Source organism: Epinephelus lanceolatus, chromosome 21 (genome assembly GCF_041903045.1).
Source record: "Epinephelus lanceolatus isolate andai-2023 chromosome 21, ASM4190304v1, whole genome shotgun sequence".
Taxonomy (NCBI): domain Eukaryota; kingdom Metazoa; phylum Chordata; class Actinopteri; order Perciformes; family Serranidae; genus Epinephelus; species Epinephelus lanceolatus.
The window spans coordinates 5,609,446-5,630,605 of NC_135754.1; the positions used below are offsets into that span (position 1 = coordinate 5,609,446).

Below are 21,160 nucleotides of genomic sequence, written 5' to 3' on the forward strand. Positions count from 1 at the left end.
GTCAATTCTGCGATTTATAGTGAAGCTGATTTGTGTACTTGTGTTTGAAACTGTCTCCATTAAGCCATGTTTAATGTGTGTTTTGAATCAACTAAACTTTACAGCACTTAACACAGTCCTCCACCACCAACTAGCGTTTTGGAGGTGTAACTGCAGAGTGACACAGACACACCACCGCAGAAGTAAAAATAACATGCAGATTTTTTTCCCCCCACGACTAATTGATCAGTTGAAGATTATGTACGACTTTAGTTAACCAAGATTTTGTTTGGTTGACTACAGCCCTACTAGCCAGCTAGCAGTGTTGTTTACTTCTGGGGGTGTTATGATCCCCACATTTTGCTGCCAAGTGAGCGCTCTTGACTTTAACACTAGCCTTTGGTACAGGCAGGATGCAGGTGGAGAAACCTTCCACCATAAGGCTCTGAGATAACATTATCTTCTCTCTTCTGCTTAGAAGCAGTGAATTTACAGCTCACAGCAACTTAATAAGACACAGCCTCTGGCTTTTGTCTGATATCTAGTGTCAGCAAAAAATAATTGTTGCACATCTCTGACGCGTTATTAGCACTGTTAGCTTGTTTACAATATTACATGACTGCCACTGTCACACACACAACATCCTGCTGGAAAAAATAAATAAAATTGACGGCCAATATGCCAACTGAACAGCACTATCCTGGTAGAAAATGCAGCGATGTCTCTTCATAGTGGAAAGACAGATTGGTCCCTTAAAGATATCCATAGCCTACTTGGTGGCTATAAAGCCGCTGGAAGCACAGCAATGACTCACTAAAACACAGCTGGATCTGTTGTTTGTTGGTCTTGAACAGTGGTATACAGCTTGGTAGTCAACAAATTACTCAGGACACATCCTTGCAGCACCATGGATATCTGTACAAATCCTCATGACTACCCATCCAGTAGCTGTCGAGAAATTTTACTTAAAACTGACTGACAGACCAAAATTGCCATCACACCAGGAGAATGACAAAAAAAGAATGGTCAAAATGGAAACAATGGAAGGTGAAATATTCTGACTTTTAGTTTCTAGTCTAGGTCAAGCACCAAAACAATCAATTCTACACTTTTCATAATGTGCCTTCATATTGTCTTTCCATAGACCCTTACTTCCTGCTAATTGTCAGCACTTTTCCAGCACCACACCTTCAGCCTGTAACCCAGGCTTTCAGTTATAAGTATAGAGTCTCCAAGTTCTTCCTGACATCATGAGTTATTTTGTCACAGTGGAAAAAAGTGGAAAAATGTAAGCTTACAGAACACACTGCATAGTTGATTTTGACAGGCTGAGACGTACTCTGCATGACGGGTAAATTGATTTTGACAAGTAAAATCAGTGGAGTGCCCCTTTAATTAAGGCAACACCCCTGTCACTAATCTTGAGGCCCCGTTTTGTAAAGAACTTGTTTTAATGCTTTAAAAATGTGTTTTTATGCATTTTACTAAATCATTTTTGCCTAGGGAGTGCTCTTTATTTATCAGAGGAGTGGGTGGCTGGGCTGTGACTTTGCTTTGGGTTTTTTGTTTGTTTGTTTTTTAATCTCCATGAAGCCACAAATATTTTTCCTTGAGCCTCCCTAAGTGACTGGCAGAAATTGCAGGCCCTTCCCTTAACCGTAAATGAGTTATTCGATTTTTAAAGCTTACCCTTTGATATTTGAAAGTTAATTTAAAGTTGAGGATGAAATCCTGCAGAGGAAAAGCCCTTCCTTTTTACTCTTGTTGTGCAAAATATTAATTTTTTGACAAATTTTAAATGAAATGTCAAATAGAGTGATTTTGATGACACATCACTATTTTAAGCTCAGGTTTGGGCTTTTTTCTGATGGAAGCACATGTTGTTTCCAAGGACTGTCAGAAATTTGAAAATCCAACAGTCTTTTCTGTTTTTACATTTTCTGGCTATGAAAAAATTGTAAATGGTGTAACTTTGAAAACATGCATAGACGGGTTTGGAAGGCACATTTTCTTTAAAAATAGGTAAAATAAATAAAAATTACAACCATTTAAATTTGTATCCTAAATTTGTAAGCCAAAATGAAAAACCTAAGTCTGTCCCCGGTTCCATAACTCCCCCTTTTTGCACCACCCCTTCCCCTCATAATTAACAAACGGTCCCGTATAGTTAATTTACCATAACAACTATGACAACCACTTTCTAATTAATAATTAATGGACAGGAGGTTGGACAGACACTAAGGTCAGTAGGGGCCTATAGCTCATTTTTGCCCCAGGGCCCCCTTGTGTATTTATCCAGCCCTGCGTAAAGACCTCTGTTCCTAACATGTAGCTTTGCAAGCACTGAGCAAACAGCAGGAAACATTTTCTGTTAATATTATCTGAGTGTGAATGAGCAGATCTATCAGAGAGCTGAGCAGGATGTTTCCACTGCTGCTGGTTGTAAAAAGCTACACTAAAACTTACTTATTACCTATTAGGATAGTAGCCTAATGCATGCTGGAATAATGGATCAAGGGATGAAATGTGCAACTGTCATTTTTTCTGTTTGATATAGAGTATAAAAGCTTCACAAATCTGCCTCTTGATCTGAAACTCTTAAAACTCGTGATATCTACAGTAGAACCAGATTGAAAATCAAGCTTCCCCTTACCTTGTGACTTGCCTGGTCCTTACTGATGCGCTCACACACCACCGGCACACACATGACTACTGGAGGCAAACCAGTAGGTACGATACCATAGTTAAAGCATCTTACCATTAGCTTTAGTGGAGTTACACTTGAGTCTTGAAGCTCTGGTCTCTCCCGGAGGCCCCTGCTGCCCCCCTACCCTGCGCCCTCCGGCTCCATGTACACAGGCTGAGGATTTTTAATCAACTTGGTGTTATTTCCTCCAACAGTCCCGGTGCAGCAGAAGATGATCTGATCACAGCAGTTTGTCCAGCGGGCCGGTGATCTTCCTCCAGCTCGGCGGCTCCGGGAGCAGCAGCGCTGACGTGCAGCCACGGCCTCCCGGTCCTAACTCCATCTACACGGCGGCACCGATCAGGGAGGGAAGCACAAGATTCATCAGCCACTGTGTCACTGTAACCTAACCGACACTTAGATCTGACACAGCAGTGTGGGCGGTGGGGGGAGATGAGAAATAGGATACATCTTCAGGATACATCGAGACAGTTTGAAAATGATTTAATATTTTATAGTGACGACAGGAGGGGGATCAACCTGTCATGGTCACGGTTTATCCGAGATGCCTATAGCTATACGCTTATCATTTCTTTAGTATGGGCTGTGCGTTAACGCTCTCACAGTGATTTTGGATACAAAATGAACACTTCAGTTTGCGCAAATGAAACAAATAGGCTACCAAAGACTACATGTGAACATAAGAGCGATATTTAGGAGGAGCAGAGGGCTGACCTACCTGCGGTGGTGTCTTCTCCTTTCAGCTGAGTGGAATCAATCCGGACCCTCTTTAATCCAGGTCAGTGAAGATAGTGGCTGCGCTCCATTTGCCTGTAACGATGTGCCGCATGTTACGTAGTAAGCAAGGGCGGGGAGACCCGGTTAAATAAAGTGCAGGCGGCACATGAGGCGGAGGAAGCTGTGACGTTTCATCTGACAGTCAAACAGCTGCAGGTTGTGGCAGCTATGGTAACGAGCCTTTGTGTTGTGAGATCTAAGTACTATTAACATCAGGTAGATTCAGGGGTGAACTGTGGCAGTAGAGAACTCAGCTACTGCTGATGAGCACAATCTTAAGATTCTTCACATTATTTCCCTTTTCTGACGCTTTCATATGTTTCAGTTTTCTGATACACTGTAAACCCCAATCCATCCATGACACAAAATTCTAATATAAAGTCCGCACAAATGTCCTGGATTGTCACAATGGCATTTTATATTAAGTCAGCAATTTCTGAGTTTTGAAAGTTAAGTTAAAATGTACAGCTGATAATTTCCTGTCTGTCTGTCTGTCTGTCTCTCTCTCTCTTTAGATCCTATAGTTGTAAAACGTGCACTCAGTATTTTTATGTTCATTTTCATATGACAAAGAATCAAATGCTCAAAAACAACAGAAAAAAGTTTAGTTAAACTGACAATTCCTGTCAGACAAAGGTCATGTGACACATTTATTTTGTGTCAGGTGTACTCAAAACTTTTATGTTACTGTATTGTACTAAACTAAAATTTCTCAGTGCAAGCTCTTTCCAAATTAATTTTAAGTTGAGTGAGCAAACCGGGGGTTTACAGTATACTTTATATCTCTACTCCACAGCTTGTTGCCCCCTGGAGATAAGGTGAGTGATCACATTTCAGATGCACTTTACACTGTTTATTTCACATCTATAGCCTATAAAACGCTCTATATTAAAGGGACAGTTTATCCCAAAATCAAAAATACATATATTTCCTCCTACCCATAGTGCAGGGAAATTAAGCTTGCTCTGGGGCCACTTTTGCAAAATGACAGGAGGCCAGGGACCAGATGCAGCAGCCCAACACAGGTCAGGTGTGTTTCAAGGAACTGAGGATATTTGGGCAATAAACCAGACCTCTGTCGCAGGGCACGAGGGATCCTCTCCTGGCACTTTTTTGATAAACACGTTCTATTTTGATGTGGTACTGTATTTATATTAAAAGTATAATTGTAAAATAGAAAATGGTTGAGGGGCCACCCAGAACTCTATAGGGGGCCAGGTTTGGCCCGCAGGCCATAAGTTGAATATTAATGCTGTAGTGCTATTTACTATTCTAGATTGTTAACGTGTGACACACACACAAAGTCTGCTAAGTGTTTCAGCAGTAAATGAGCCAGCCTGTGAAACCAAACTTAAGTCACTCCCTACTACACAATCAGTGATTAATAGATATCTATGTTTTCATATATTGCATCAAGGCCCTTGCTGTACAGTAGGTAACTAACCATTGGCTGGCCATCATTTGTTTGGTAAGCTACCGTATATGAGTTAACACAGCTACCTAGCTTGGTATTTCCATTTTTGGCCAGTTATGGCGTTTCTCTTAATGAAGCTCTTTGTACTTAGTACTTACGTTGACTGCTGTAGCAGCCAAGCAGCAGCCTCCAAGGGCTGAAAAATAAAGCCAACACGGAAATGTCTTCTGGCTCTAGAAGCAAGTCAGTCCCCATAGGCTCCTAATTTACAGCTTGGTACAAACAGCTGTTTTGGTCTCTATAATTAATTTCATCATTCATGATCACTGTAGGGGGGTGAGTGACGTGTTAATGACAAAAAAGAGTGAAACAATTGAATTTACCCTCAGGGGGATTAATAAAGTACATAAAATAAATAAAAAAATAAAAAACTCTTATTAAAGTTTACTGATAGGCATAAATTAATGCGTGGCTGCTTGGAGTGACAGGTGGGTGCCGTCCATTGACAAGTCGCTACCACAGTGACAACATTGGCTAGGTGACGTAACCATGCCGTAGCCCCGGATTCACAGATTATAGGCGTAGCTGTCGCTATTTAAGTGTGTTTTCAGTTAATGACAGTCAATTGTAACATTGTGGTTGCCTAAAAAAGTCTTTTTCAGTGTTTGATTTTACTAAGAGACCCTCTAAAGAGTCAGATATTTACTTTATCGAGTCAGGAAACTTCACTAGTAAAAATTAGCATTAGTATTATCATAGTTAACCATAGCTGTGAATGCACTGTGCTAACCCACCTGGCAGCAACCGTTAGGGTAAACTCTACCCTTTTGTCCAAATATGGTCTCCAAAATTCCGAGATGGTGACCTGAGGCTTCAAAACAGGAACACAAAACTAATGGGCTACATCCATTATTTTATAGTCCATGGTTTATGGATATGTCTATTTTCTGACTTGTTACAAAATGAAATATCTCTGCAGCGTATGTGCATGTGCTCAAATCAGGCTCAGTGTAACTGCTATTGTCAGGCAGGTGAATGTGAGGCAACAAGGAAAGGACCCAAATGCAGACAAATCTAGGCAGACAGAAACAGTTCAGTGATTTATTAAAAAAAATGTGAAAAAATACATCAGCTCACTGGTATTGTTGGCAGGTTAGGGCAGGTGTATCTGAGAATCCACAGGTAAACAGGAATGGGGCAGACTAGCTGGTACATATTGAGTTAGTAAGTTAGTTTCTAATGTTTGAACAGGAAATGAGGAGTAACTCATGAGTTCATTGTTTTCTGGTTGGGATCTCTAATCTAATCAATCTGCATAAGTGATCAAGTGAGAAGTGGGATAGTTATTCTGGTAGGTACAGTACATACTGTATTACCTAAAGAACCTGTGTGTAATTTGAAATGTAAAAAAACAACATTTTCAGATACACTAGAACATGATATGCAATCAAAATGACGTTTACAGTAACATAATTATGATAACTTGCTGCGCTGGGGTTTCACTCAAACTCAGGAGGTCCTGTCACAGATAAGGACAGAGAGCCGGTAGATGCTGAGAATGACAACCAGGAAGTTTTTAATGGCAAAGAAGATCAGCATCTGGTGTACCACCTTGTAGTAGATCATAACAATGAGGCGGACTACCAGAAATGGCCCATCCTGGATAAACAAAGCTCCCACAGTGCTCCAGATATCAGTCCTGAGATGAGAGAGGAGGGAGGGGGCAGGCTCAGAGGGGTCACCTGAGGATGCAGTCGTTACTGTTGAGACAAAAGAGAAAATAAGTTAAGGTAAACTCTGTTAGCTCAGTTGTAATCTGCTCTTTGATACATTATAGTAACTCACTTCTTAGAAGCATCTCCTGTTCTAAACACCTGCTGACAGGTTGATCTTTCCTGTGTTGGGTAACCCTGCACGGGCAGAGGGACCAACTCTCCTTTTAGCTCTGTTTTTGGTCTCCACTAACTCCTGAGAAAAATAAGTGTCTCTGCAGCTGCTACATGTTCCACTATGTTCACCAGCCAGTCTCTAACTATGTCTGCATGCAGTTTGGTGCTGGGCAGGTAGTGTACAATGGCTTTATGTAGCTTTTTCACTGAAAACAGCTGCCTGCTGCTGCAAGACACAAGGCTGATGGAAGCAAGGTTTGTGGGCTGGAAAACCAGGACAATATTCAAAAAAGGCTAAAAGGCTCTGTAGAGCTGAGGGTAATCTGTACAATACAATATCTAGATTATAATAGTTTACACCAGAAAGCTAGCCTGGTATCCTCTTAGTTCATTCTCGATTTCCAAGGGATGTTATCAACAGCGGTAGATGGCACTGAGTGATGGACAAATGTATACAGACTACAGCAGGCAGAGATAAGAATCAGAATCAGAATTAGCTTTATTTGCCAAGTACATGTGTACAAATAAGGAATTTGACTCCGGTACATAAGTACTTTTTCAACAAATTTCAACAAGAAATGGAATATACAGAATATACAATATATGGAAAAAAATATACAACTATAGATCAAATATAAAAAATATGACACCCTGGGGGAAGAAACTGTCTTTGTGACGGGTGGTTTTGGCGGACAGTGCTCTCTAGCACCTACCGGAGGGGAGGAGTTTAAACAGATTGCGTCCGGGCTGTGATGGTTTAGCACCAACTTGTACTGATTCTTGTTTTTGCCATCATTATATTGCAAATCTCTGTCATGCTTTTTGTGGTTGTGTTGGACAGTAGTGGCGCTGGCTTTGGTTCACTCATCAGGGTGAGGAAATCAACTCACCAGTCTGTAAACTCTCCTCCTGCTGACTTCTGCCAGTTACCTGCTAGCTGGCCAGGCTGAGGTTTTCAAATGTAAACATAAGGGGCTCTGGTTTCGCAGACTGGGCGCGGTGGAGGAACTGGGTGTGGCCAGGCGGATTTTGCAAGTTTGGCACACCGTGCGCCTGGCGCAGCTACTCCTCTATCCCACCTCCGTCCCTCCTACTGGCGCAAGTCGGAAAAAGGGAGGAGAGAAGGCGTGGAGTGGGTTTTACACACATCACACCAATCAAATGAGCCCCTCTCCTCGCCCTTAAATGGGCCACGCGAAGGCGTAATGAGAGTTTACTCAATTCGCCATGGCAGAAGAGAGCAGCAGCATCAGACGGCCAAACTTCTCCCAGGAGGAAATTGATGAAGTTCGCAGTGTCCGAATATACGGAACTGCGAGCAGACCTCCACGGGCTGATGATGCAAAGGTAGCCTGGGAGGAGGTCACCACAACTGTAAATCAATGGTGCTTTCCTCTCATGCACGCGTGCTCTCTCTTTCTCTCTCGCAGTCTCACTCTGTTTCTTTTCTTTTGACTTTTCTAAGATGACAGATGCTGAATATATACTCCCTATCTGATGCTGTGGCTGTTTGTGGTTGGCTGAGAGGGATGTGAATTCATTATTTTGCAGCTGTGTTAATCAAATCAGGTTGGGTTTCCATTACGAGTGCCAAACGTGCCAAACGATGCCAATCCCCTTTGATCTGACATCAGATGTGACGGGACAGTCGATATAGAGATACATTTATGTGCTGATTGCAGATAGTTGCATTGAATAGTGGTTTTTGGGTATTTATTGCATCGTTAATGTGACTGATATTCTGGAGACCTGCCTGTGAGGTTTTGGTGACGTGTGCGCACTGTCCGCTGGTCAGCAAAACTTCGGCTTACACCAGCTGCGCTCCGCCTGCACTGACAGTAGACCTGGTTTCAGCTGGCGAGCTTTTAGCGCACCTTCAGCAAAGCCTTTTGGCACGAAACTGTCACTGCGCCAAGCTGGATCTGTCGGCACCTCCCCCTGCTGCGCCGCCACACCCATCTCAGCGCACCTCGGTCTGCCAAACTACCAAACTGAGCACGCCTCGGGTTGCGCTGCTCGAAACTAGCTCTGCGCGGGTTTTGCCACCCTGCGCCACCCTGCACTGCGCCGGGAAACTAGAGCCCAAGTGCTCATTCTTCATCATCATTGGAAAGATGATGAAGAATGAGCACCAGTTGAACTAGAATCCTCCTAAACATTGTACAGGCATTGGAAAAAAACTTGCAAACTCCATGCCACATGAGTTTCCAACAGGATATCAGGAACTGTAAAATCCTTTGATTCACCAAAACTCAGTTAAATCCAGGACAGCATCATACAATAAGGACTGGTGTGATGGTGGAAATGTGAGGTGCTGTCCTGTTCCTGCTGTGGATCACTGCTATATTCAGGGACGGCTGCAGTGCTGTACTGCCCATGTTCAGGAGGAGCGACCACGCAGCCATCTTTTGAAGCTGGGATGTGTAGACAGTTAAACCATTCCAAAACTAGAAACCATGGATTACCAGAACCATCTGGAAACATGGACAATTATACAGCAGCAGCCACAAAAGGGACTAAATTGCAGTGCACAAGTTAAAGGAGCTGATGGGATCACATTCAACTGGAGTTGTATAATTCCATGTGACAAATAAATGATTGATTGATTGAATTTGAAAACAGCACTTAAATAAAGCTAAAGTTCCACATCAGCTGTAGCCATCTTGGTTTTTTTTTTTGTTTTTTTTTTTTCAATGCCTTCATGGCACTCCTCTTTGCTGGCCATAATATCCCAAGCGTTAGGGTAAGTGAGCCAAAAATAATATCATCACATATTTTGCGTTAAGCACAAAGGTTTAGCAAGCTGTCAGTCATCGTATTAATCCTGCCCCATATAAGATAAACAATTTTGACTGGCCTGACCTAGGCCATGTCAGGTGGAAATATGTCTGAATGGGAGAGAGACCAGACGCATCTGCCAAAGCAAATGAAGCATGAGCTTGCAGATTTGTCCGGTTCTCAGGCTACCAGAAGTTGATTCCCTATTTCTGTTCTTTGCACTGTACCTGAGAGATGCAGGGGAAACTGCAGCATGCTCCAAGTCCACACAGCCAGAATAATGTAGACCATGGCTGGACTGCTGTCCCTTTGTCACACACACACACACACACACACACACAAACATTTGATTCCACCTCATTGTTTAAGACAACCAGTTAAACGTGTAAACTTCCTATCTGCTCTCCCCCTTATGTTCTTTTCTTACTCACTTGATGTCAGACAGTGTTTCAGAGGTGAACTCCAGTATGTCAGCAGCTGTGCCCACAAAGATGAGTAGTAACTGGGAGAGCTGGTCTCTGGTCAGCTCTCCAGTGGCTGGCAGCAACCACCTCCCCAAAATCAGTAGGATGAGCAGGACTTGGTGTAAAGCCAGAATCCAGTCGTTGGCACACACTGAGGACAGAGGGATCCCCTGTGTAGTCTGCAGACATGGAAACAAGTCATACAGAGAGCACAACAGGATCAAATGTTTTACAAGACAAGTCTTACAACTACGCCCATGTTGTACGTTCCCAAAGTTCCACATATACTTATCATAGATTGTGCATTAAGAGTATCAACAGTAACATAGAGGGCCCAATTTTACACCTGGCCCAAACAGCACACTTGAAGTGTAGTGCAGTTTTTTCCTCCTATTTAAAGGGCGCATTATTCAGGTTGTAAGTTGTGCCTTCATAGGTGGGTTCACAATGCATGTACACTCTGCTTGTTACACACACATAAGGGCATGATGTGGGTTGGTAAAATGATACATCATTATTTAGGAAAATATGAGTGACATTCTCTAAAATAAGAACATACCAGAGAGCAGAACAGAGCTGCTGTTACTTACTGCATTACTCTCAACAGAAAGCTGCTCACTGCTCCAATTTGCCAAATCCACCTGTAAAAAGCAGTGCGCCAGGTGCAGACACACCTAGCTGTTAAAGGGAATGGGAGATGACACACTGACACCAGGATTTATTAAGGGACTAAATATAACTCTTGCCCATGACAGGGTCACAGTTAGTGACCTCCTGCTTGTGTGGATAGTGGCATGTGTAACATAAAGTTGTGCTGAGTTGACATAAAGAGCACTTCCTGGTTCAGAGTTCATCTCTTTCCCTTAATTTAGAACTTAAGAAACCTAACCTTGCCACGACATATTTTTATAGTTAAATGACATTTTTTTTAAGTTGTAAAATGTGTACAGTGTTTTTTGTGTTCATATGACATAGAGTTAAAAGCCCGAACAACAACAACAACAACAAAAAAAAACTTATGTTAAACTAACATAGAATTCCTGTCTAACAAGGGTCATGTGACACATTTATTTTGTGTATGGTGTACTCAAAACTTTTATGTTACTGCATTTTACTAAATGAAAAGTTTTGAGTGTGAGTTTAAAAAAAATTAAGTTGAGTGAGTGAATTGGGGTTTACAGTGTACAGTGAAAATAAGGAAAAGAAACATGGTTATATTTCATAGTGTAAACCAGACTTTTCATGTTCAGCTTAGAATTGTTTTTATTAAGGGTGGACTGTTTAAAGGCAGCCAGTTCTATGAATGTGCTCATGTTGTAAGAGGAAAAAAACACCCACAGCTCTACAACAGCCTCTTTGAGGTGAATCAGCATTACCAAACACTGTACAGAAAAAGAGCCCCACTGTCTGGACGTATGACGTATGACGATACGGAAACCAGAGGTGCAATACTACAAAGTATTGTTCTCCTACGTTAACTGAAAAACTTCTCATATTTCTCAAACTGCAAATAGTTGTCTGTTAATGTACATAAAGTGATAATATACATTTAGGGAAACCACATTTAATCCCAGTGTATTTTTTGAATACGTTTATGCTCTAAGCTCTAGAGACCATAACCCTCCACTGCCAAATGAAAGGAAACTGCTGAAATATATGGATGTAATTATCACAAAATAAAAGTGCATAGTTTAAATAATCACCCTTAAACTGTACACTCTTCTCTGTTTTATGTGAAATCATTTGAAGCAAAGCTATATTCATGAAAAGGATTTGAAATTATATTAAAAATAAATGTCTTATTTAAATATCTGTTAAGTTCTGAAACCTACCTGAAGTCTGAGAATACTCTTGATATTTTCAGTAGAGTCCAGTTTTTCACACTAGAATGAGAGACACAAAGTATAACACTGCACATTTTAATTAGTGCATTATTATTGCATAAACCCCTCAGAATAGAGGAGAATATGATTAAGTACATTAAATGGACGATACCGTTGAGTCAGCAGATATGTTCTCCTGGTGGTGAAGTTCTAAAATCCATAATGATGGAATAATACTGATGAGGAACAGAAAGATAGCAGGGGAAAACCTGAAGGGAAAGACAAATATTGTTAAAATCTTAAGATACTGAACTTTACCTCCTCTTACTGGTCTTTTCAGTTTCATTCCAGCTTACCATTCTACATTTATTCTGCTGTAAAAATAAATTGAAGCACAGCAGCTGATACCATTTGTGCTCTTTTCCCCTTCTCCTCTTCAGGGTCAGGATCATCTCCACCACCAGCGGCAGGTAAAGTATGGTAAGAAGCCAGTAGAGTCCATTGTCCTTCACCCTCACCACTCTCCACACTCCTATGAGGGAGAGGAGGATAAAGAGAGACCTGGTCAACACAGCACAAATGAATCTGTAGAACATGACTCAAGTCTCTGAGTTTGTCAGCTGCTGCAGGGGACAGACGAGTTTTATGTGAGAGGTCTGAAGGAGTTTGTATGAGCTGGGGCACGCCTCCAACTACCTGCTGGACCACAGTGTTTTTCCTCTTTACAGTAACTGCAATGTTGTGCCAATTATAATATGAGTCAGATGTCTGCAGAAACGTGCAGTTGTTGACTGTGAATTGTTGGGATTTGTACAATAAACAAGTCTGAGGTCTTGCAGTGCAGCTGCAATCAGTAAAATGCTGTACGTTCTTAAAGAATCAGACTGGTGATATTCTACATTTGTCTTATTTTCAACGAATCTTATGTGTAGACCCAAACCAGCAATGGATGTATCTCACAAGTATTGTTTGTGTGTATCTTCATCTGTGCCATAGAGCTTTACTGTTACATATAAACAACAAACATCATTGCATTGGCTCACATGTTCCTTCATTACCGTGAACACACACACTGTAGTTTATTTTGACTCAGTTCCACATACACCACTTTGCAGACCCAAGTACTCACTAAAGCACCAAATGTGTTTTAATCCACTGCTCAAAATAGTCCCCAACAAATGCACTATTTCCTCCTGTTTAAGTAATTATTTGATAAATACTACAGTGACGAGCTGTTTCAGGAACTTACTGAGATTTTTTTCAAAATGAGACAACCTTTATACATTTATGTGCATTATCATCAGTTAGTAATGATGAGCCCCCAGAGCAAGGTCAAGGTGTACACACCATTTGTCACCAGAAATTTTTTGTCATTATACATTTTGGCAAACCACAGATACATTACAGTTGCACGTTATTAGGTAGCAGATACAGCAAAACTTTACATTTTAACATTGTTGTGGTTAACATGTTAGGTTTAGGCACAAAAACCACTTGGTCATGTTTGGAAAAAAAATCATGTTTTGGCTTAAAATACCCACTTTTGGTGGCACAATCCATGCTAGAAAAGTACCAATATCTCAGTATAAGAAATGCTTTTTATGCTATCTTCCCTGCTGGAAAAAAAAAAGTCACCACAAAACACCCACATTCGTTGCTAAAAAGCTGCTGCAAACACAGCAATGGGTTGCTTCAAAATACCCACATTTGTTGCTTAAAAAGCTGCAGGTTAAAAAGCAGTGAGTTGCTACAAAATACCCATGTTTATTGCCTTAAAAAGCTACCGGAAACACAGCAACATGGTGCTTTAAAATACCCATGTTTGTTGCCTAAAAGCCAATGGAATCACAGCAATGAGTCACTTTAAAATACCCATGCTTGTTGCCTAAAAAGCTGCTGGAAACATAGCAAAGGTTCACTACAACACCCATGTTTGTTGCCTAAAAAACTGGTGAAAACACAGCAACTTCAAAAGACACTTTTATTGCCTTAAAAAGCTGCTGGAAACACAGCAAGAAGTTGCTCTAAAATACTCACAATGGTTGCCTAAAAAGCCACTGGAAACACAGCAACGAGTTGCAACATAACAGCCATGTTTGTTGCCTAAAAAGCAGCTGAAAACACAGCAACAGGTCACTTCAAAATACATACTTTTATTGTCTAAAAAGCTGCTGGAATCACAGCAATGAGTCGCTCTAAAATACCCTTGTTGCCTAAAATGCCACTGGAAACATGGCAACAGGTTGCTACATACCCCCCATGTTTGTTGCCTAAAAAACTGGTAAACACAGCAACAGGTCACTTCAAAACACACCTTTGTTGGTTAAAAAGCTGCAGAAAACAGTGTTGAGTCGCTTTAAAATACCCACATTTGTTTCTTAAAAAGCTGCTGGAAATACAGCAATGAGTCTCTACATAACACCAATGCTTTTTGCCTAAAAACTGGTGAAAACACAGCAATGAGTTGCCTTAAATAACCACACTTGTTACCTAGAAACCGCTGGAAATACAGCAATGGGTCTTTACGTAACACCCATGTTTGTTGCCTAAAACAATAGTGAAAACACAGCAACAGGTTGCTTCAAAACACAGACTTTTATTGCCTATAAAGCTGCTGGAAACACAGTAACGAGTCGCTTTAAATTACCCGTGTTTGTTGCCTAAAAGGCTGCTGAAAACACAGAAATGCATGGCTGAAAATAACTCCCAGAAAAATTCTGCAAAATAAAGATCTACCAACAAAATTGAAAGAGAAAACATACAAATTCCACGCAAAGTGGAAAAAGGAGTTCCCTTGGCTAGACTACGACGATGACAAGCAGATGCTATTTTGTTGTTACTGTAGGTCAGCTCCAAAGAAGATCCAGCTCGATAATCCGTACGTAGTGGGAAACGGGTCCATGTCATTGGTCCGACAGCCCATTGGTCCGACATCCCATTAGTCCGACGGTCCGCGGTGCTGAACGGCTCCTGGCGGGCGTATTTCTACCTTGATGGTGCGCCGCGACCGGCTCTGGGTCAGCTGGGAAAGGCTTGAGGCAGAGCAGGCTCACGGCTTATGTGTTTGTCACTTTCTTTTTCATTTTAACCCACACCATGATCTTTTCCTGACCCTAACCAAGTGTTTTTGTGCCTAAACCTAACCAGACCTTAACCACAGGGCATCATGATAATTTTGGAACGGACTTCGGAACAATGGGTTTAATATGGTTGGAACAATGGGATGTCGGACCAATGGGCTGTCGGACCAATGGGCAGTTCCCGTGGGAAACAAGATGTTAAAAAAAACAATGTGAAGAAACACCACACTTCTCAACGCCACCTGCTAGCAAGAGATGCGTTTGCCGCAAAACAGCAACCGGAGCGGGCTGGCAGTGTCTTGCACTCCATGAGGACCGATGTGGCGCATGCAGATGAGTCGGCTCTTCATGAGGTAAAAATGAAGTCTAACATGGCGTATTGTATCGCAAAGGAAGAGCTACCCTTTACTAAGTCTAGGCCTTTGATATCACTGTGTAACAAGAATGGAGCAGACATCACTCCATCTTACGACAACCATGTTAGGTGCGCTGAAATGATTTCGACCATAGCGGAGGAAATGAAGGACAACCTAGCAGGTGAAATCAGAAAAAGTTGCTACGTCTCTGTCATGATTGATGGGGACACGGACACATCAAACAAGGAGTGTGAGATGGTGTATGTGTGGATCATCGAAGATGGAAGGCCAACCAACAGGCTGGTTGGGCAGCAGGACCTCGAACACAGCCATGCTGTAGGTGAGTGACACTAGCTCACTTCAGTTGTTTTTGTAGTGACTTACTGAGTGACTCACCTTAACTTGTCAGCTCTAGCCTCAAGGCTAGCCCGCTGAGCAGTGGTAAAATTGGTAAATTTTGGATGCTGCTGAATGCAAGTTATGTTCCTTGTACTTCTAATTAATGTTATCCCTCTATTTTAAGGAGTACTGCAAGCTACAAAAACTGCTTTTGAGAAGCTGGGACAGGAGGATACCTGGTGGATGGACAGGCTGGTCGGCATCGGAGCAGATGGAGCGGCGGTGAACATGGGACACCGTGGAGGTGTCATTGCCCTGCTCAGAGAAGAGGTCGGAGAGCATGTAATTCCATTTCACTGCATACCTCACAGGTACATTTTTATTACTGTTTAGAAATGCACTGACCTAATATTTAATATACAGTAGCCTACATGGTGGTATGTTTTTTTACATCCTTAGAGTAAAGTAATTTTACACTGTCATTATTCATTTAGACTGGAACTGGCCATGCTGACATAAAGATATGTTTACTACATGTTTTTCTAAATATTTACCTATTGTATAATCACTGCTCTTTTGTGATATATTTGTTGTGACAGCAGTTACCCTTTTTATTTTACTGCTGACATAATTTAGATTTGCTCCTAGACTTAGATTCTAGATCTGCACTTTTTCTTCCCTTTAAAATATTTTTCCTCCTTTTAATACTTTTCATTGTATTGGTCTCTTTTGTAGGTTTTATACAGTGTTACCTCTTATTGAGGTCCTTATGTTGACACTGTTTGGTTGTGTTCTTTATGAATTTTGAGTATTAAATGTATTTTTGATGTATCTTTTCTTTCTTTCAACTATCTTTGTTCATGGTGATAATTGTTTTCATGTCATCTGGATGGACTGTATACCTTGTTGATTGTGTCCAATCACACACAGCTTGTGATGCTGATTACTTGGCCTGTGATTGTTTACTCCTGTTGAGTTGTTTATCATTTAAGTCTGCCTTGTACTCAATGCTTCAACTCTGCCTGACGAAGGTTGTAATGACCGAAACGTAGCTGCCTTGTCCCATTAAATATTTTGCAAGTTTGGCAACAGTGTGCAGGAATCTTTTTTCTTTTTTTTCTTTCTTGACCTGCTGAAGTTTTTTCCTATGCACCTGTTCAGGAGACTCTTCAAAGGTGTGCATGAGCCAGTTTTTTGGATTTTATCAACAAGTGCCAAAATGTTTCAGCTCACGTGCTTCGCGCACTCGCCTTCAATGTCCCCACCAAAGCTCAAATGAAAATTTTTTGAACATCCACAACTCCCGCCTCTCTCCAAAGTCCCATCCACCCTCCTCCTGCAACTCCACCTCTCTCAAAAGGCCTACTCACCCCTCCTCCATTACGTCCTCATTACGTCCATGATAGACATAGGCATTGGCAAGGTAACGTTAGATACATGGAAGAACAGTGAGTGTAACGTTACAAATGCAACCCTGGAGTTTTAAAACTCAACCGGAGTCAGTGATGACTGATGAGTTTTAGAATAAGGTTACAGTGCTGACGTTATATAGTAGCATTAACGTTACTATTAAGTGGAAATGCACAAGGAAGATAACATTAATGTTTCAGAGGCTAGGCTAGGCTAACGTTAGCCATTAGCAACTGGATGCTGTGTCGTCATATATAACGTTATGAACTAAACTGAACTTCTTTATTTGTCATTTTTATGCACAGCACAAAACGAAATAACATTTTGCATAACCCAAGCAAAAAGAAACAAAACATTTAAAACCAATTTGTGCAACATATAAGAAAGAACATATAGTGCAATAGTAAGATGAAATGGGTCGACATTTCAAAGTCAGAAACTCCGCATCCTGAGAGCTGGAAGATCCTCTTCACATCACAGCACCATGAATTGTTTGTGTATATTACCGCCACCACGGAGCTTACCAGATGATGCAGCCTCCCTGCCTGCTCTATGTAGTGTTCGCCCTGTTAGCTCAACACTGGAGTCTGATATGTTACATTCATCCATGTCTCAGTGAACACAAGGACGCAGCAGTCCCTCTCTCCTCGGTGAGTGGATCTCCACAGTCAGATGTAATTCATTTTCGTGTCCAGCGAGCAGACATTCGCCAGAACACCTGGTTTGACAGGGTTAGCTCTTAGCCTAGAGTTAGCTCTTAGCCTAGAGCTAACCCCTCCGCGCTTCCCCCACTCCCGCGTCCTGTCACGCCTCCACGTGGGGAAGACAGACAGGTCCGAATGCAATGATTGGTCGGAGTTTTCTTAGAACCATATGAGAATGGTATGAGTTTTGCTCTCTGGTGGAATTCATTTACATTTTAGTGTGCCATCAGCTTATTAATAGCATTTTAACCTAAACAAAGAAAAGTGTAAAATTTCCAGAAAGGTAAGCGTTGCTTTAACTTTCAAATTATTCCCATTTCCATACTACTCCCCATTCATTCTCTATCTTATTTCCTACAACTTCCAACTCAAGTTCAACCTCCAAACCTTTAAAATAAAAAAATAAATAAAATAAAATTAGTTTTCGGACTGTAAAAGTTTCAAGTCTCAATTGTGATCAGCTGAAAAACACCCTCAATGCAGATTTTTTTTGTCATTAAACATATCTACAGTTAAAGTCAGTTCAAATTGTGGTGGTGTTGAATGAACACAGATATCACCGTATTATAATAGTTCATTTGGTTTACCTTCCCCACTTACATCACTGGATGAGGATAAACTTTGATCAAGCAGCTGAACAATTATACCTTCAAAATAACAGCAGACACATGTTACAGTGATATTAATAAATGTGTAAGTTGATTTATTCGCACAAAAACAACAAAAGTCCTATTAGTGGAATTAAATCAAACATCGGATAAAGGTTGTAAAACAGATAATGGATGATTAATCACGTTAATAAATTAATTTAATGACAAATACACATAAATAGGCTCCATTGAAGAATATTAAAGTGCTGAAGAATATTAACTGTGCAATATTGTTCAATATACAAATTTATTTTCACCAGCACCTCTTGAACGTATATTTATTCAACATGCAATGCACATAACTGTACATATTTCTTATTCTTATTTTTTATTTCAATGGCGTATATAGGGCATTCTACCTAATGTGTGCAAAGTTAGGCTGGAAATATTTTGAAATTTTGTATGTTTTATTTCCAAAACTTTGTCCCTATATATATTTTACCATATGTAAAGGTCACATATCTAGTAAAATGACTGTAAATTTTTATTTTGTATTTTCAGACTGTTTTGGAATGTTTTTCCTCTCCCAAAATTTGTCACTACCGAAACATATAGTATTATATAAAAAAAATATATATATCAACCTGTTACGCTTGTCCCTTTCCTTGTCTAAATATTTAAATTTTTACAAATTTTGACTGAAGGTTTTCACAATTAAATCTATAAAAATTCATATTTTAACAAATTTCAAAGTTCAAATTATAGAATTCTTCAAAATCTAAATGCAATCTTTCTTTGTAAAATGCATAACGCTGATCAGATTGATTTCAGAGTTAATAATTGATGAAACAGAACATAAATGAAACCGATTAGCATCATAATACTTAAGTTGATAACTCAATATACTTTATTTTTTACAAAACACCCAGTGTTTTGGTAGTGACTGCACCGTTTCTGTAGTGACTGTCCTGTTTCGGTAGTGACCATTATTCTGTTTTTAAGGTTGCATCATATTTCCTCAAATGTATGCCTTATGGTGGGAATTATAAATTCAAAGACAAATGTTTTGTGGTCAATAAAACATTTTAATTTTTGAGAGAGCAGAGCAGAACAGAGCAGAGTAGAGTAGAGCAGAGAAGAGCAAAGTAGAGTGGAGCAGAGTATAGTAGAGCAGAGTGGAGCAGAATATAATAGAGTAGAACAGAGTAGAGCAAGGTAGAGCAGAGTAGAACAGAGCAGAGCAGAATAGAGTGGAGAAGAGTATAGTAGAGCAGAGTATAGTAGAGTAGAGCAGAGTAGAGCAGAACAGAGTAGAGCAGAGTAGAGTAGAGTAGAACAGAGCAGAGTAGATCAAAGTAGAGCAGAGTAGAGTAGAGCAAAGTAGAGTATAGTAGAGTAGAGCAGAACAGAGCAGAGTAGAGCAGAATAGATATATAGAGTAAAGCAGAGTAGAGTAGACCAGGGTAGGGTAGAGTAGAGCAGAGCAGAGAAGAGCAAGACTTTGGACCACAGAATTATGGGGTTTAACTACTGACTATTCCATTTTGTCACTACCGAAATGATCATGTCACTACCGAAACTTTACAATAGGTTTCGGTAGTGACTGTTTCGGTAGTGACATTCCTAGCTATTTTTCAGGATAACTAAAGAATGCTAGCAGTCACATGGCTAACAAGCACATGTTTGAAGAGTTGTTCACACAGAAAAACATAATATTTTGCACAAGACCCCCAAAATTTTTACATAATTGAAGAGAACATGTGTTCGGTAGTGACAGTTTTAAAAGTTACACACTGATTTTCAGACTTTGGAAGACATTTATTTAAAAAATGATGGGAGTCAGCGACTTACCATTCAGCCATCTGGGACGGGGGTGCTGTACTACCCCCCTTCTCAGAAATTCAGGGGTGTGGCTAAAATCCAGACTCAACCAGTGCATTAAAACTCTTGTGTTTCAGTAGTGACATGAAAACAAGGGACACTATTTTTTTTAGCATAGTTTCTTAATTTAAAAATTAATCTCACAATACATCTAAATCTTTCAACTTCTGTTTAAACTTAATCACAAAGATGTTTTAAATTACACTTTGAAAAAAAATATGAAAAATGTTGAAAAGTGTTATTTACATGAATTGAATTTTAGAGGTCAGGGTTGGGGACAGCTACTTCCCAATAGAAAGTACCCTATAAATGGTGATTTTGTATATATTTAGCTTATCACTTTTTCATTTAATGTCCTGGGTTTAAATAGGTCATAACATAATCTTTGTAAATATCTATGTCTGAATACTCAATTTTATTATTTTTGTTGTTTTTTTTGTTAAGGGACAGCACTTTGCACAAAATGGGTAGAATGCCCCATATATTGTAGTGATTATTATAGCATAATGAATATTTTATATTTCTAAATGTTACATACTGCTTTACACAGTTTACACACCTATTTTTATTTTTTACACACTACAGACTCAGCAAAGTGAACATCTTTTTATTCTTAATATCTGAGTGTTAAATATTGTAGCATAATGCACATTTTAATTTCTATTTCATTTTTTCTTATTATTTTATAGGCTATTTACCCTACATGCTTTTATTTCATACTCTTATTCTTACTTCTTATAATTTCCTATTCTTTACATCGGAGCGACTGTAACACAACACAACAACACAATTTCCCCTCGGAGATCAATAAAATATATCTGATCCTGATTCTGAAACATGCTATTGATTAAAAAAAGCAAAAGAAAACACAAACTTACTTGACTGGGTGGGTTCAGTGGAAGCAGTGGGATCATCGTGGACCAAGAACAGCAGTTTGATGGGATGTTGCCATAGCAACGACCAGAGCGT

At 40.2% G+C, this 21,160-nt stretch overlaps 2 protein-coding genes across 2 annotated transcripts in view; both read right to left on the reverse strand.

The window, feature by feature from the left end:
• adgra1a (adhesion G protein-coupled receptor A1a) overlaps nucleotides 1-3,521 on the reverse strand; it is a 32,024-nt gene extending 28,503 nt beyond the window's left edge. Inside the window, exons 1-2 of the mRNA XM_033610609.2 lie at nucleotides 3,405-3,521; nucleotides 2,738-3,008 (exon numbers count right to left, since the gene is read on the reverse strand). Coding sequence (XP_033466500.2) covers nucleotides 2,738-2,740 — 3 coding nt within the window. The 5' untranslated portion in view covers nucleotides 2,741-3,008; nucleotides 3,405-3,521. The remainder of the gene's footprint in view (nucleotides 1-2,737; nucleotides 3,009-3,404) is intronic.
• A 2,338-nt stretch (nucleotides 3,522-5,859) lies between these two features.
• LOC117246689 (transmembrane protein 26-like) lies at nucleotides 5,860-12,505 on the reverse strand. Its single transcript, XM_078163655.1, has 6 exons — nucleotides 12,240-12,505; nucleotides 12,004-12,100; nucleotides 11,841-11,891; nucleotides 9,976-10,295; nucleotides 9,772-9,851; nucleotides 5,860-6,637 (listed from the first exon to the last, which is right to left on the reverse strand). Exons 1-6 carry the CDS (start codon nucleotides 12,425-12,427, stop codon nucleotides 6,387-6,389), a joined length of 987 nt encoding a protein of 328 aa, XP_078019781.1. The 5' UTR covers nucleotides 12,428-12,505; the 3' UTR covers nucleotides 5,860-6,386.
• Nucleotides 12,506-21,160: the final 8,655 nt, after the last annotated feature.